Here is a 13,909-nt window from a genome sequence, read left to right on the forward strand (position 1 = left end):
CGGCCACTGGTCCTGACATATTTCTTACCTGTGCCTCGCTGCTGCTATTTTCTGCTCTTGCTGCAAATCTTCCTTAGGATTTTTAAACCAACAGAGCTACTTCCCTTTTCCACTTGATGTGGTATGGCATGGAAAGGGCCAGGAGGAGGGCAGGAGTAGTCTGAACTGTAACTATCCACTTTATAGCTTATTCTCTCTTGCTAGCAATGATGCTTCAGGTGCTGGAACAAAAGCAACCCTGTGTTGAAATCTTGCAGAGATTCCTCTGCTCTACCACCCCAGGGGCCAGGAAGGGACTGCTCTGGGCCAGGCTCCCAGCCCCAGGCACTGGGGATGCTGGAGAAATAAATACATTCCTTTCAGGAAATGAGATAGAGAGAGATTTGACATTATTGATTCAGTTCATAGGAGATGCTCATCAGCATGGGAAGGTCAACGCATAACTATGCAATTTCAGTACAGTGGGTGTTTCGGCTGTTTCTTTTTCTTGTTTTTCTTTCCATTTGCTGTAAAAACAGGCAAAGTTTTGCAAATGAAAGTCTCATCCTGAAACTCCTTAAGTTTTCTTTTGAGGGGCAACTGTATGTTGCCAGCATCAATGAAAGATGCAGGAAACCTGGTATACAGTTTCACTAGAAATTGGGTTTAGCTGTATTATTTTGGGGGGAGGGGCAAAAGCCAAATTATACCCCACCCCCATCCCAGAAAGCTGCATGAATGCACGTAAGAAGTATGCACAGTCTGTTTGCTCTCCAACGGATTACTTTGTGTGCAACTCTAGAACAGAATTTGGCTTTGAGTTGGAGCTGGTACCTTGCCCCAACTAGTACTTCTCCCCTGGGTCCAGTGTTTTATCCCCTCTTCCAGATATCTGTATTTAAATGGTGCTATAGGAAGTGGCTACCCACAAGCAAAGCAAGCATTGTTCTTCGCAGGAGATAGGTACTGAAATTGCATTTTTACAGTTTTTGAGAAAATAATGGGATCAAAGCAAGGACTTTGTTTATCACATGAAGCTGGATTCACTTGGTTAGAATAAAGGCTTTTAATTATCTGCAGGGAAAGGCAGTTTGGCTGCTGACACAGAGGGCAGACATGTGGGTTGTGACCCTGTGTCAAGGGGAGATCAGCACTGACTCCACTCAACGCAAGATCAATACCCTGGAGAGTAAAAATCAGAGCAACAAATTTATTTTACATGTATTTGTGATTAGACACAAAGACAAAAAGCTTAGCTGGTATGATGAATACTGATTAGGTCTGTAAAGTCCCAATGCTGTGGTTAGTTCACATAAAAACACCTTTGTGAGTTTACGTACCTCATTGTACCACACAACCTTTTTTTGTTTTATTATCTCCAGTATCAGTCTCAACCTCTGCTTTTAAACAAAAGAGAGACACTAAATATATCTGATCATGGCAAGGCATAGGTAACAACAGGGAACATTTTACAATGAAAACTTTGTCTAGTAGTAGAGAGGTTCCTGAGATGCCATCCCTGGATGCCCAGGGAGCCCTGTGGCTTTTGGGGGATCAGTTCCTTAAGCCAGAAATACTAATTTCAGATGTCAGGAAAGCATCGCCACAGCTGGGAGCATGACGTGCTCCCATTGCTGCAGCTCCTCCTGCTGCCTCCTTGGGAAGCAAGTTTTGGAACCGCTGCTCCAGGAAACCATTTCTGGTATGAGGCTTGTTTTTTCACTAGGGGAAAGAGGCACATTTAGAAACATAAATAACTACAGTCCCAGGGCATGCTGGCAGTACAAGGTTAAGTCCCTCTGTGGTAGATGCTCAACCCACGCTGTCTTTCTCAGCAGTGGGTATTTAAACCCTCCTTTCCTTTCTCCTCCAGCTTTCTTGGAAGGAAAAACATAAAACATTGATGAAAAGAGACTTCCACCACTTTTCTGCCCATTTTGTTGACTCCAGGACCTTGCAGAAAATAGGCTTTGGACAGTATATTGCATCTTTCTAAAGGCTGACAGATTCATATGTCTTCCCTAGGAGTCACCTCTACCTAATGTGGGATTAATGTACCCACCCAAGGGTAGCTTCAGCTTGGTAGAGTTTGTGGGACTTGGACACACTTTCCAGGTTTGGGACTGGCTGTGGATGCTCACCATGAGGCAGAGGCCTGGGTGGCTCCACGTCTTTGGTGGTCAAGCTCTCTCCCGGCACCAGCGAGGGAGCCCAGTGCGATGGATGGATTCAGCTGGCCAAATACGATCCTTCGCACAAGCATCAGCAAGATGCTCTTTTTTAATTGTTGGCTTTATCACCTCACCCTGCAGCGATGGCTTGAGGGCCTCATGTTCAGGAGCCACCTGAAGTACCCCTGGGGCACGTTTTCAAGTCACTGCAGGCAAAATGCTCTTGCAGCGAGGCTTAGCAGAGGAAAAAACAAGCAACCCCACAGCACCACTTACGATGCTGGTTTTATGTGTTTATAAGTAGTTGAGAGGGGGTGATCGCTGATTAAGTACCCAGTATTAACTACTCTTAATCACTGCTCTGGAGTCTAATGGAGCTTTTGTTTGCACATAACCATGCCTCGTAGCTGTCTTTAGCACACTTGACAGATGTGCTTATTGCCATCTTTACTGCATATGCGTAATGGGCTTTTTAATTATTGATTCATCATTGCTCCTTTATAAACTACTTATAAATGTCAAAAAGAATGAACAATGCTTCTGTTTTTCTTTTTAAATCTCTTTCAGGTTTAAAAAAAGAAACAGCTCCATGAAACAGCATGGCTCGAGGGGCAGGGGGCATTGGACCTCGAAGTGGGGAGGAACAGATAGATACAAATATATGAGAGCCTCCCCAGTTTAACTCAGTCCCCGAGGGCTAGAGATGAAATAGGCTACCTGAGTAGCTTTTGCTGTGCCTCTTCTTCTTCCTCCGTTTCCCAGATGGCCTCTGCTTCTCCCTGTCAGCGTGAGTTTGCCCTGGGGGCAGTGTTGCCGAACAAGAGGAATCGGTGGCTGGCTCTTCCGAGAAGGACTTCTCTTGAGAGGTATCCAACAGTGAGTCTGTACCGGGATCTTCATTCTCCTTTGCCATCTCTTTCGATTCTGCTTGGTGAGCCTCATCGCAGGGAGTGGACTGAGCGCTGCCAGGGTCCACTCCTGTCTCACTCAGCCGGGTTTCTGGCACCTGCACCGAGACGTCAGCTGGGCATTCATTGTCCTGGCCTTCTGAGATGGATCCATTGAGTTGGCCTCTCAGAGCAGTGCCCGAACTGCTGCTTACAAACCTTATCCCTGTGCCCATGTTAGCAGCGGAGAAGGCAATGGAGCTGCTCTTTGTGCTTGGCTGGAGGCTTGCCCAGCTGTCTGCCTGCTCCATCCCAGCACTTGGCATGGGCTGACTGGCCCCATCAACTTCCACCAAGCTTACTGAGGGGCTTTCCGTCCGGGACTCTGGTAGCAAAATTCCTCCAGCATTGTTTTTAGATAAGGCCTGGTTTGAGGCTGGAGCATTTGTAACATCTCCACCCATCTCTCTCAGGGCAGTGGTTGAGGAGGGAGTGCTTTCTGAGGGATGACCATCGTTGTTTTGCTTGGTCTTATCATCGATCTGCTTTCCTGCTGCTTGTGGATCCTTAATGCTCTTTCCTTTAAATAAAAAACATGCCATCAGCTACAGCTGCAGAGTCGCACCTGGAACCAAGGCGTTTCTGCCACTGGGAGAGGTTACAAGCAAGTAGCTGCCTGTGGAGGATGCACTGACCGTAAAGCAGCAATGGAGAGGCAGCACCATTTTATCCTCCCTATACCTTCCCTCCTTACACTCCCTGTGGTTGGACTCCAAGTCTCCAGCTCAGCAAAGCCCCTGTTCTGTTTTCAGCAGGTTATTTATGTGTCTTTGCTGCCAACCAGCTGATTTCCATGGAAGCCCCCGGACTTGCAAGGGTGCCTGAAAGCCTACAGCAGGAAGAGGGAACCTGCCTGCGAGGTCCTGAACCAAGGTGGGACTGCTGGCTTGGCTGCATGTGGACTTCAAAACTGCCCACCAGCCAGCCTAATCCTGCCCTTGCTGAGCAGGTTTAGGAGAGCCACAGTGCACAGGTCAGGCTCTGTGGTAGGCCAGTGACCTTTGGACTTACCCAATTTGCACTGACACCAAGGTCAAGAGACCAAAGAAAGGCTAAACCCATGGGCTGCCTCCTAACAAGCACCTAAATGACTTGGCTCCTTCTGCAAATAGTTTTCTAATCTTTTTTTAAACGCTTCTTTAGACTCCCAAGTGTAGACCAAGACAGGGCACAGCAATCTCCAAGGCAGTGACAAGTTGTGCTACCGAGACTCGACAGCACGAACGGGACTCCTGTGGGGATGACACCAGTGCCCCATCAGCATGGTTCTGCGGCTGACCCGTGGGCCGTGCCTCTCAGAGGGTTTATCAGCATGGGTGCAAGGCTGCGCTGCTCCAAATTGTTACCAATTCCGGGGCAGACCTGGCCGGCAAGAGCTCAGGGCTCTCTGCTCCTCATCTCCACAGCACTGGCTGCAGAGCGTCCTATAAATAAAATGCCCCAAATGCAAACATGAAAGCTTCTTGCTTGTGTGCTTGGCTCAGGCTGAGGGGCAGATGGGAATGAATAGCTGAGGTACAGTCGCTCCGTGTCCTTACCAGACTGGCTCCCCTCCGGGCTCTCCGCAGGCGAGGTTTTAGGAATTGCATCCGACTCGTATCTGTTCTTTGTCTTTCTCAGCGTGAACCCTTTTCTGATGTCGGCCAGCAGCGCATCAATGATGCACACCTCCTCCTGCTTCACCACCCCCTTCTTAACTGGGATAGAGAGAGACAGGTTTTAAATCTGCCCATGAGATGGGGCAGAAGGACGCTTTACAGTGATGCTGTTGCTTGGGGCAGGTGTGGATGTCGCGATACGAGCAACCACTGGGCAAAAGCAAGGCCTGGGAGTGGCCCGTGCTCCGTGCCCCTGCAGCAGCGTGTCCTGGCTGAAGCCAGAGGGTCTCCCCAAAAGCCTGGGTGCCACAGGCTGGCACCACTGGCACTGGCTCTGCCCGTCCTTGTGCCTGGTTGCACCAAGACCTTAGAAGACCTCCTGTTTGCTAGCCGTGTTGGGGGCAGGGGGGCGGAGGGAAAATGATGCTGATTTTTCTTCCTTTCAGCTTCTTCCAATTGTACTTTTCAGTCGTGCCTTTTGTTTTCATCCAGAGAAAAGCAGATTTAAGTTATCTGCAAGATTTTTGGGATGTCAGTAGTCTCTGGTAAAGAGAGACTATTCAACTGCATATGGGGATTTTGGCGGGGAGAGAAGTCAACTGTTTCTCATTAGATTTGGGATTCAAAAGTTATGTTTAGAAACTGAAAAAATTAACTGAAATGTTTCAATTTGATTTTTTTTTTCTCCGCTGCTCAGTCAGCACACCTAAAATTAACTTCTCTGCCCAGCTGCAACTGTGAAAAGTCAATTCTCAGCTATGGCTATAGGACACCTAAAAGCCTTTAGTCAGCCAGCACTTGGAAATCCACAAAATAAATTACTACTGGTCCATTAAAGCAGGACCAGCAAAAAGCTCCTGTCAGCTCTCCGAGCCAATTTGGGATTGCAAGTCCATCTCTCTTTCTTGAAGCCCTTTCAGATACTCACTGACTTTTCCATTTTCTCCCTTCTGTCTCTTCCCCTCTTCCTCTTCCAGCTGTTTCTTTCTCTTCTCTGCTTTGGCAGCTTGCTCCTTTCTGTCCTTGTTTTCCTGCAGTGAGGCAGCGGGACATAAGAAGGTTGGCTAAGTGTCTGCTGGAAAAGTCAGTGAAGGGAAAGATGATCTGCAGGTAGTTGCAAAAGGAGGAAGAGAAACTCTGGCCTTATCCTGTGCAATAAATAAAATGGGCAGCAAGGGCTGTCTTGCCAAGAGGGTGAGCGGAACACCACTACATACCAGTAGGAGGTGGCAGCAGTGATCTGCCTAACACAGCTACCTACCAGCATGCAGATCTTCTGCCTGACCTTCAGCTGAGGCAAAAGTGGAAGGTGCTGAAGCCACAATTTCCTCTTAATTGGTGGCTTTTTTACTATACATCCCCTTCCTGAGCCTGTTTGCTCAGGATGGAGTGAAGGGTTAAATTTTGTAAGCCCGTTCCTCTAAAGCTTACACATTTGGCTCCAAAGCATCTTTGTGACTCTGCAGCTAAAGCTGCACTGAAATCACAAATCACCAGGGCCTGGGCCAAGCCAGGAGCACCAGCACCACGTGAGGATGCAGTGGAGCAGGGATCAGACACCCCTTCTCCAGGTGACCTCGCGCCAAGTGCTGAAAAGAGGAGGCTGTAACCAACATCTTCCCCCCCACCAGATGGGTGCCTGTCCCACCCCCGTCTGTCGGAGCAGAGGCATGCACCAGCACTAGGGATGCTCAGCGTCATGTGTGTGGACGCCAACCTTCAGGGCTCGGATGAAGAGATCTCTGAAGGTCTTCATGGTGCTAAATATGTCCTCTAAGGACAATTTGCTTGGGTCTTCGCAGAGATAATTTGCAAGTTCTTCTCTCTTCCTCTCAATGGTTTCAAATTCTTCTTCCAGTTTTCTGGAGGCATCAATGCTATCCTGAAATGCATTTAATATACACAGTAAAACACCATCCAGAGGACAATGAGTGAAGTGCACTTAAAGAAAAAAGGATGTCAACATAACAGCTTCGAGCAGGGCCCTGGAGCCCTGGCCTTTAACTCCAGCAGAGCTTATGTGGTGGGAAGAAACTGAAATTTGCAGATGATCTTTGCTCCTGGTGACTGGGCTATTGCCAGTTTACAGGGGTGGCTTGAGCAAGACATGGAAAGCTCAAGGCAAAGCTTAATCCCAAGAGAAGGAGTTTACACTGGTGATCCAGACTGAGGGTGAACATGTTCACTCAACACAACAGAAGGGTGAGAGCAGTTGGGGCGGGGACTATAGGTTTCTAGGTTTGGGGTGGAGGTGGCAAATAAACACTGATGGGTTGTGTGACATCACAGCATATTTCCAAATCTGAGAGCATATCTTGCAGCAATATTCTCCACCCTCTCATGAGCCTCCTCAGCTGCATACGTACCACGCATTGCCTCTGTGTGTGTAATAGGGGAGATATAAGGGAGCTCCATTACTGACCTGAATAGGTTTCTCATACTGTTGTTTCACATCATCGTTTGACGATAAGACCTTCCGCTGAAGCTCCAGCAACTTCTTTAAATTGGTACTGGACTCCGTGCGTATAATATCAAGATTAATTCTGAAATCACACAGAACTCCCCCATTAGTTGACACTCCAGCATCCTGCACTGACCAAAGAGTGGACAAGTCTGAGCCAGTGGTTTGGTTGTCCCTCTGTTGCCACCACTTCACTGACCTGAAACCTGAGCTCTGAAATCTCTGTACAGTCCGAGCTCATGGAAAACAGCCTTCCTCCACAGCACTCAGGAAAAGGCTGCCAGCTCTACCTACAACTTTGAGTAGATGAATGCCCCCATAAAAGTCCACCCATTCAAAGGGCTGTTCTCCACCCTCAGAGGTCAGTATTAGCTCACTTTCCCTGGTTGAAGGCACTTCAGAAATGCTTCTGAGTAGCTGGTCTTCACAAGCTCCTGCTACCATAAAGGCAGTACAGATTTTGGAAGGGCCTGGGAGGCAGCATTAGCTGAATGCTCTGCAAATTTCAGCCCTAAGTGTTTCCAGCTGTAGTAGAACTATTATATATTAAAGGGGCTTCAACAGTCATCAACCAAGTATTTTGGTCAAAACTAAATAAGATGCCATCTTGTTAATGTGCTATACCAGCTGCGTGTGTCCTAACTTCTGGTACACTACTGATGTGTATGGGATTTATCTTTGTTTTTAATTCAAAGGAAGTGACACACAATTTTACCCTGCTGCTTTTGAAACATATTCGAGATCCTTTGGCAATTCCAGTAGGTCCGTGTGGCTGTTTTCTACCTCCTAAAGCGGAAGAAAGAAGGAAGTGTTATTTGCTGTGTGGCAGGAGCTGAGAGAGGAAGCTGGGAGGAAGAGGCACGGGCAGAAGTGCCTGGGAAAGACGACTGCGCCGTGTCCTGCTGCTGCCCCCCCCTCTGCAGTTTGCTTTGCCTTGCAGAGCCGAGCCACATTCAAAACAGGACGGCACGTTCAGAGAGGAAAGGCGTTGCTCCCAGGCTATGAAAACATACAGGAGCGCTGAACGTTGAGAAATACTCATAGTTCAAAGCAAAGCTGACCTGCCACTAAGCTCTTCTACTCTCTGCTGAGACACCTACTTGACGATGGGAGGAGGCAGGACTGTGGTTTGACGCAGATGCAGACTGACACTTCCTGTGGTCCCAGGAGGGTATCAAAAGGGCTTGAATCTTATTTGCATAATTTACTCTCATGGCTGTGCTTGCTGAAGCTACTGCCAGCTAAAGCAGGCTTGAACATGCATAACTAGTATGGAGGAACCTTGATGAATGGAGATGGCTGAGAAGACCATGAAGAAAAAAGGAAAAAACAGCATTGCAGGGAATAAGAGAGCCATGGGGGCTTGGATAGGAATGTGAAAAGCTTAAGCATAGTCTGGTGGAAAAGGGAGAGGCTGGGGAAAGGCAGAAAGGCTGAATGGGTACAGACCAGCCAGGACAGCTTTGGTAGACATGTGCTCTGTGGTTTGCAGCTGATCATGTATAGATTACACAAATATGAAAAAGGAAGTTCCAGCCATTGCAGGGAAAGACGCTGGACGAAAGCAGAACAAATCTTAAAATAAGGAGCTGCCTGAGTAGTTCTAACAAGCAGCCTCCAAAAGCCTAAGAGATTTGAACACTCCCAACTTGTGACACTCTGCAGCTAGCCAGGGAGGATACGAATACCAGCGTGCGGCATTAACTGAAAGTAGAGTAGGAGAAATTGTTCACCCGTGATAAAATCCTCCCCCTTCCCTATTGCCCAAGACTTTGCAGTGGTACCTCCAGAATATGGTGGAGCAGCGTAATGCGGGTTTGGTTTGCTTTGGTTTCTGTTAGTTTGAGTAAAGTGCTGATTTTAAACCCGTCGGCATCACCCGTGTGACTTCCCTACAAGACAGAAAGAAAGCAGATGTAACTCCTGCGTCCACCCAAATTACAACCCTAAAGGAGATCATCCACATACTGTAATGGGGGGAGGACAAGACAAAAGAAGTCCTTACATAGTTCAGAAAGTTTCCAACTTTGAGAATTAGTTGACAAAAGAGTGGCAGGCGATGACTGTTCAGAAGATCTGAAAAACATAAAGGACTTTTAAACTAAAGCCTCTGTTAAACTAGAATATTTCCTAAACTGAAATGGGGATTCTGAATTCCACCAAACCAAATATGATATTTCAGCTTTGCAGTCCAACAGCCCAACCTCCAGAGAAACTGATTCTACATAGATTCAATTCCACAAGTTGTAAAAGTTTTTGTTGACTTACGTTTCTTTCTTTTTTTACACCTGGTCTCTCATTCCTAATGGACAATAACATGGAGTTGGACCCTCGTTACTAACAGCCATCCACTCGCTGCCTTCCTTGGAAGTACCCTGAGTTACCCTGGTGTTGGTGAGGGTAATTGGGCTGCAATTTTAATTTTGCAGACTCTGTTCAGCTGTGCTGTGAAGCTAGATTGACAGCACTGTGACTGTCTGCCAGCTGCTAAAACCAGATAACGCTTGCCCTGTTCTTGGTCTCGTGTGGTGGAGGTGATTATCAGGGCATGAAGGGTACAGTCCCTGTCCTTGCTTTTAAGACAGGGTGCTGCAGTGGTATGGTCTCTGAAGCTCTGAGGCGGGAACAGCTCCAAAAGGACAACTGGGCTTCAGGGAAGACACTTTTTGGGGGAAGCTTCAATTTATCCCAGCAGGCAGCTGTAATGCCAGCTGGAGAAACCCCCGGCACGAGTTAGGGGAAACGGCTCTGTAGGACAGGCGGCACTTGCCAGTGCCAAGAAGAGCATCCTGCTCTCAGCGGAGTGAGACTCGGGGTTTCTGCCACAAAACCTATTGCATAATCTCTCTGTGCACTCAGACAATTGGAGCATCAGCAACTTACAGCCCACCATAACAAACTTTTTCTTCTGCTTTCATTTGTAGGCAGAGAAAAACTAAAGCATCACTACTTTCTGGGGGAATTTTGGGGTGTGCTTTTCTGGCAGCAGAGAAAATTGTTGTGTGAAGGTCTTAACATGGCAAATAATGCTGGATGAATTAGCTGTAACAGGGCCAGCTCCGCTGTCTAAATTCAGCTCCTTTGAAAGGGCTGACGAGCTTGCAACACTTCACTGTTTAAAGTATTTCAGAGGAATACATATGCTGCAGAAGAAGAGGGCTGAGGGTGAGGGAAAAGGATCTGTGGTCCTGTTAAGGGCTTTGACCATCTGTGGAGATGCCTCCATAGCTGCAGATAAAGCTGCATCCTGTATTCTGCAGTGAACCAGTGAATGGACTGTGTTGAGGTTTTTTTGGGGCTGGGTAGTATCATTGCAGAGCTCCAGGGGAATTTTGGGGGGTTTAAAGCTTCCTGTCATAAATAAGATCCAGAAATAAGGTCAGGTCATTCACCTTCGCAGGCTCTTCGGATGGCTTCAGCTTTCGGCTGAATCATGTCCAGCACAACGGTGGTCTCTTCACAGATCAGCATGCATTCAATGCGCAGCTGGTAGCTAGGGACGGAGAGTGATCCAAAGCTTAAAGGCACTGTGATCTTGGCCAGCACAGCCGCCCTCTTCCCACATCACCAGTAAGTCTGGCAACCCCACAACATCACTGTCAACCACATCCACATCAAAACAGTGTCTGTGGCTGGTGCGGGAGGCGAGGTGCTGCCACTTGACTTGGGGACCAGTGGGGATGTACTTTCTGCCGATGCACTGTGATCAGCAAAGAGAAGACTGACCACCATGCGAGATATGGGTTCCCCCTTCTTGGCATTGCATTTGGCACTGCCTTTCAATAAGTTACGCGGCTTCCTTGGGCAGGGCTGACCCTGGGTCTGGGCCAGCTTCTGCTACTTCAGAGGGACAGCAACAGCCCTTCATCTAAGGGTAATGGGGAAAGGGATGGCTCTAAGGTGGAAGGGGGACTCCACCAGCTATGTCCATCAGTATCTGCCTGTGAGGCTCGTATAAAGAAACTTAAAACTTCCCAGGAGTAAACCCAGAAAAAGACTGGGCTGAAGTTCCTGACCAACACCCTTACCTGGGAATCTGAAGGAGGAGAAGATAAAACTGATCTGCATTTGCAAGCTTTGATTTCTCTTCTTTGAAGGACTTCAGGTTTTCTATCTAATGAGAAATAAAGAATCAAGACTGCAGGACTGCACTGCGTGTTCAGCTCTGTGAACTAAGGGTACCCTTTTTCCTCCTGACCTCATGCTTTTCAGGCAGCAGCTTCAACAACTGCTTTAGAACCTCAACGTCGAACTTGGTCCGGTCCCCATTCTGGACCATGGCAGCCACCTCTTCATTGGAGCTGCAGGGAGGAGGAGCAGAGTCAGCTGTCACCCAAAGACCCCTCTTCCACAATCACACGCTACCGAGACATGTACCTCTGCAAGCGTTCCGTGCTTTCCGTAGTGAGAACCATAATAATCCAAATGGAAAGATATGTCCCCATGATTAACTTAGAATTTGGACCTGGATCCCTGCTATCCCTTTTCTTTCTGACCCTGGTCAAATGACTCAAGGCCAGAGATCAATCCTGCAGCTCAGATCTCTGCCTTTGGGCATTTGATTATGTTAAAAGAAAGTTGAATTCTTAACTTCTCCATTGGCCCTGTTTTGAGGAGAGATTTTACCTTCAGAGGTGTCTCACAGCCTAAGTCACCCTTAGAGTCTGCGCCACAACTTTATCTGTAACATTGAGATGTAACGCCTTTGCCAACGCATGGAGATGTTGTATATAAAAACAAAATTAAACCCCTAAACTCAGTATTTTAAAGACAGGGTAGGACAAACTGGGAAATGTTTAGATGTTTCAGTAACACAAACATCAAAGCACATTGGCTAGAGGACCTTTCAGATACTATGCAAAACCTGCTCAGAGTTTTGTCAGCTGTCAGGAAAATTGCCCATATCTTACCATTTAAATTGCTTCAAAAATATGTTCAAATTGAGACTTTTCTTGGAGTCCAAAAATGTGATCTTCATTAAAGAAAAAGAAGATATCTCATATTAGATGAGCTGTCTGCAGTGATCTTTATTCAAAAGAATGAGAGGGACCTCCTCACCTCCTTTGGTTCCGCCTTCATTGGTGCGGCCGTTTTCTCCTTGGGGGTTGTTTGTGGAAAGCAAAACAGCTGCTCTATACTTGTGTAATTGGGCTCTATAGTTTCCTCGCTGCTGCTGCTCACTGAAGCCCACATTGAGTGACTTTCTGAAAAAAGACAAAGTGTTCAGACTGGCTACAGGGACAGCTGAAAGGCTTTCAGCGCAACGTGAGTTGCCAGAAGGGACACTTCTCAGAAGATGAATGAAATAAGAAGAGACATATTAGTTCTGGACAAATGCTAATTACTGAAGAAGGGCAAGTCCCACAGGCAGGATCCAAAGGGCCTGAAGGATAATTAAACCTGGTGCTTTACACCAGCAAGATGTGCTGGTGAAGGAATGCAGCACTGGGCACACATAGGCTCTTACAGCCCCATCCCTCCCTATACAACTGCATTCTCCTCCACGGTAGAGAAACCGGAGCAGCACGAGAAGGACCTTGGCCATTTCTTTTCTAGTCCCATGGCTGATGTTATTTTTGCTTCCTTGCATGCCAGCTGAGGGATTGGCCACAACCTGGATATTTTCTGACTGTGGCCTTCCTCCATTTTTCATTTTATAACCAAGCCTTCTTGTATAATGCTGGCTATAGGACTGCTTGAATTAATTCCCACTGCCCTATCTTAAAAATCTTTTTAGTAAAAACAAATCACCCAAACACGCCTGTAGAAGTCTTTACTGAAATAAACAAAATAATTAACTGCTCCTGTGGCTGAAAACACGCCTTATTTAGACTTCAGCTATGCCAACTTCCTGCAGTGGATGCCTTGCTTGTCTAGGACGAAGCTGACATTGCCTGTCCTGGCTTCTCCTCACATTTCATGCTCTTCTTTGGATCCACTAGGAGAGGGAAATGTAACCCAAAAATCAAGAGACAAGTCAATGATTCTCATGGCTCTCCAGTTCTTTCAATGTCCTTCTTGAACTGTGAGGTCATCCTTGCCTGCAGTCTTACTCACAACTTTAATATGCCCAGATACAAGTATAGATGAACTGGTGAACAAAAGTCTGGGGAATCCAGACCAGAGCCTGTTGAGAACTCAAGCCTAAGGCAAGTCATGGTGAATTAGGGAAATATTCCCATCCCTCTCCCTTCTTTTACTTTCAAATTATTTTATTATAAATATGCTATTCCAAACTACTGATTCAGTTGGAATGGTTATCATATCATATCATATCATATCATATCATATCATATATCATATCATATCATATATCATATAATATCATATCATATCAGTAGTTTGAGGCTACTTTTATTTATTTAAGCTCTGCAGGTCAGATGTAATGCAAATCAGGGAAGTTCTGTATCTAAATGGAGTCAACACATTTGACAAACTCAAAAATAGTGTTTTCTCCCCTGGGTCACCCCTAAAGCAGCACTGACTTTATGCCAGAAGCACCCACCTCTCACCACATTGGAGGGCAGCTTCTGCCAGTTCAGCTTCTTCATTCTCAATGTTGGCGTCTTCACTGTCTTGGGAGGAGGCCTGCCCAAGCCAAGAGGGCAGCTGAATTGGGAGACCACCACAGCTTCTACGTGATCTCCTGCCATGCTGGGCAGGAGGGGTGCAGGGGGAGGGATGCCACCCATGCCAGGCAAGGGGGGTGGGGGTGGAGGGATGCCACCCATGCCAGGCAATGGGGGTGGAGGG

General features: G+C 47.1%; 1 protein-coding gene across 1 annotated transcript; it reads right to left on the reverse strand.

Annotated features, from left to right (window-relative positions):
• Positions 1–1,320: 1,320 nt before the first annotated feature.
• On the reverse strand, positions 1,321–13,905 carry LOC104624224 (inverted formin-2-like; the record flags this gene model as incomplete). Its single annotated transcript, XM_010291534.1, has 15 exons — positions 1,321–1,379; positions 2,868–3,617; positions 4,636–4,794; positions 5,624–5,726; positions 6,413–6,577; positions 7,118–7,238; positions 7,872–7,942; positions 8,941–9,048; positions 9,162–9,232; positions 10,549–10,649; positions 11,185–11,270; positions 11,355–11,457; positions 12,067–12,128; positions 12,215–12,360; positions 13,662–13,905. Coding segments are annotated over 15 exons (2,349 nt in total), but the record flags the coding sequence as incomplete, so codon positions are not given.
• Between the last annotated feature and the right edge of the window lie 4 nt (positions 13,906–13,909).

The sequence above is a fragment of the Phaethon lepturus genome, unplaced genomic scaffold (assembly GCF_000687285.1).
Source record: "Phaethon lepturus isolate BGI_N335 unplaced genomic scaffold, ASM68728v1 scaffold44197, whole genome shotgun sequence".
Classification (NCBI taxonomy): domain Eukaryota; kingdom Metazoa; phylum Chordata; class Aves; order Phaethontiformes; family Phaethontidae; genus Phaethon; species Phaethon lepturus.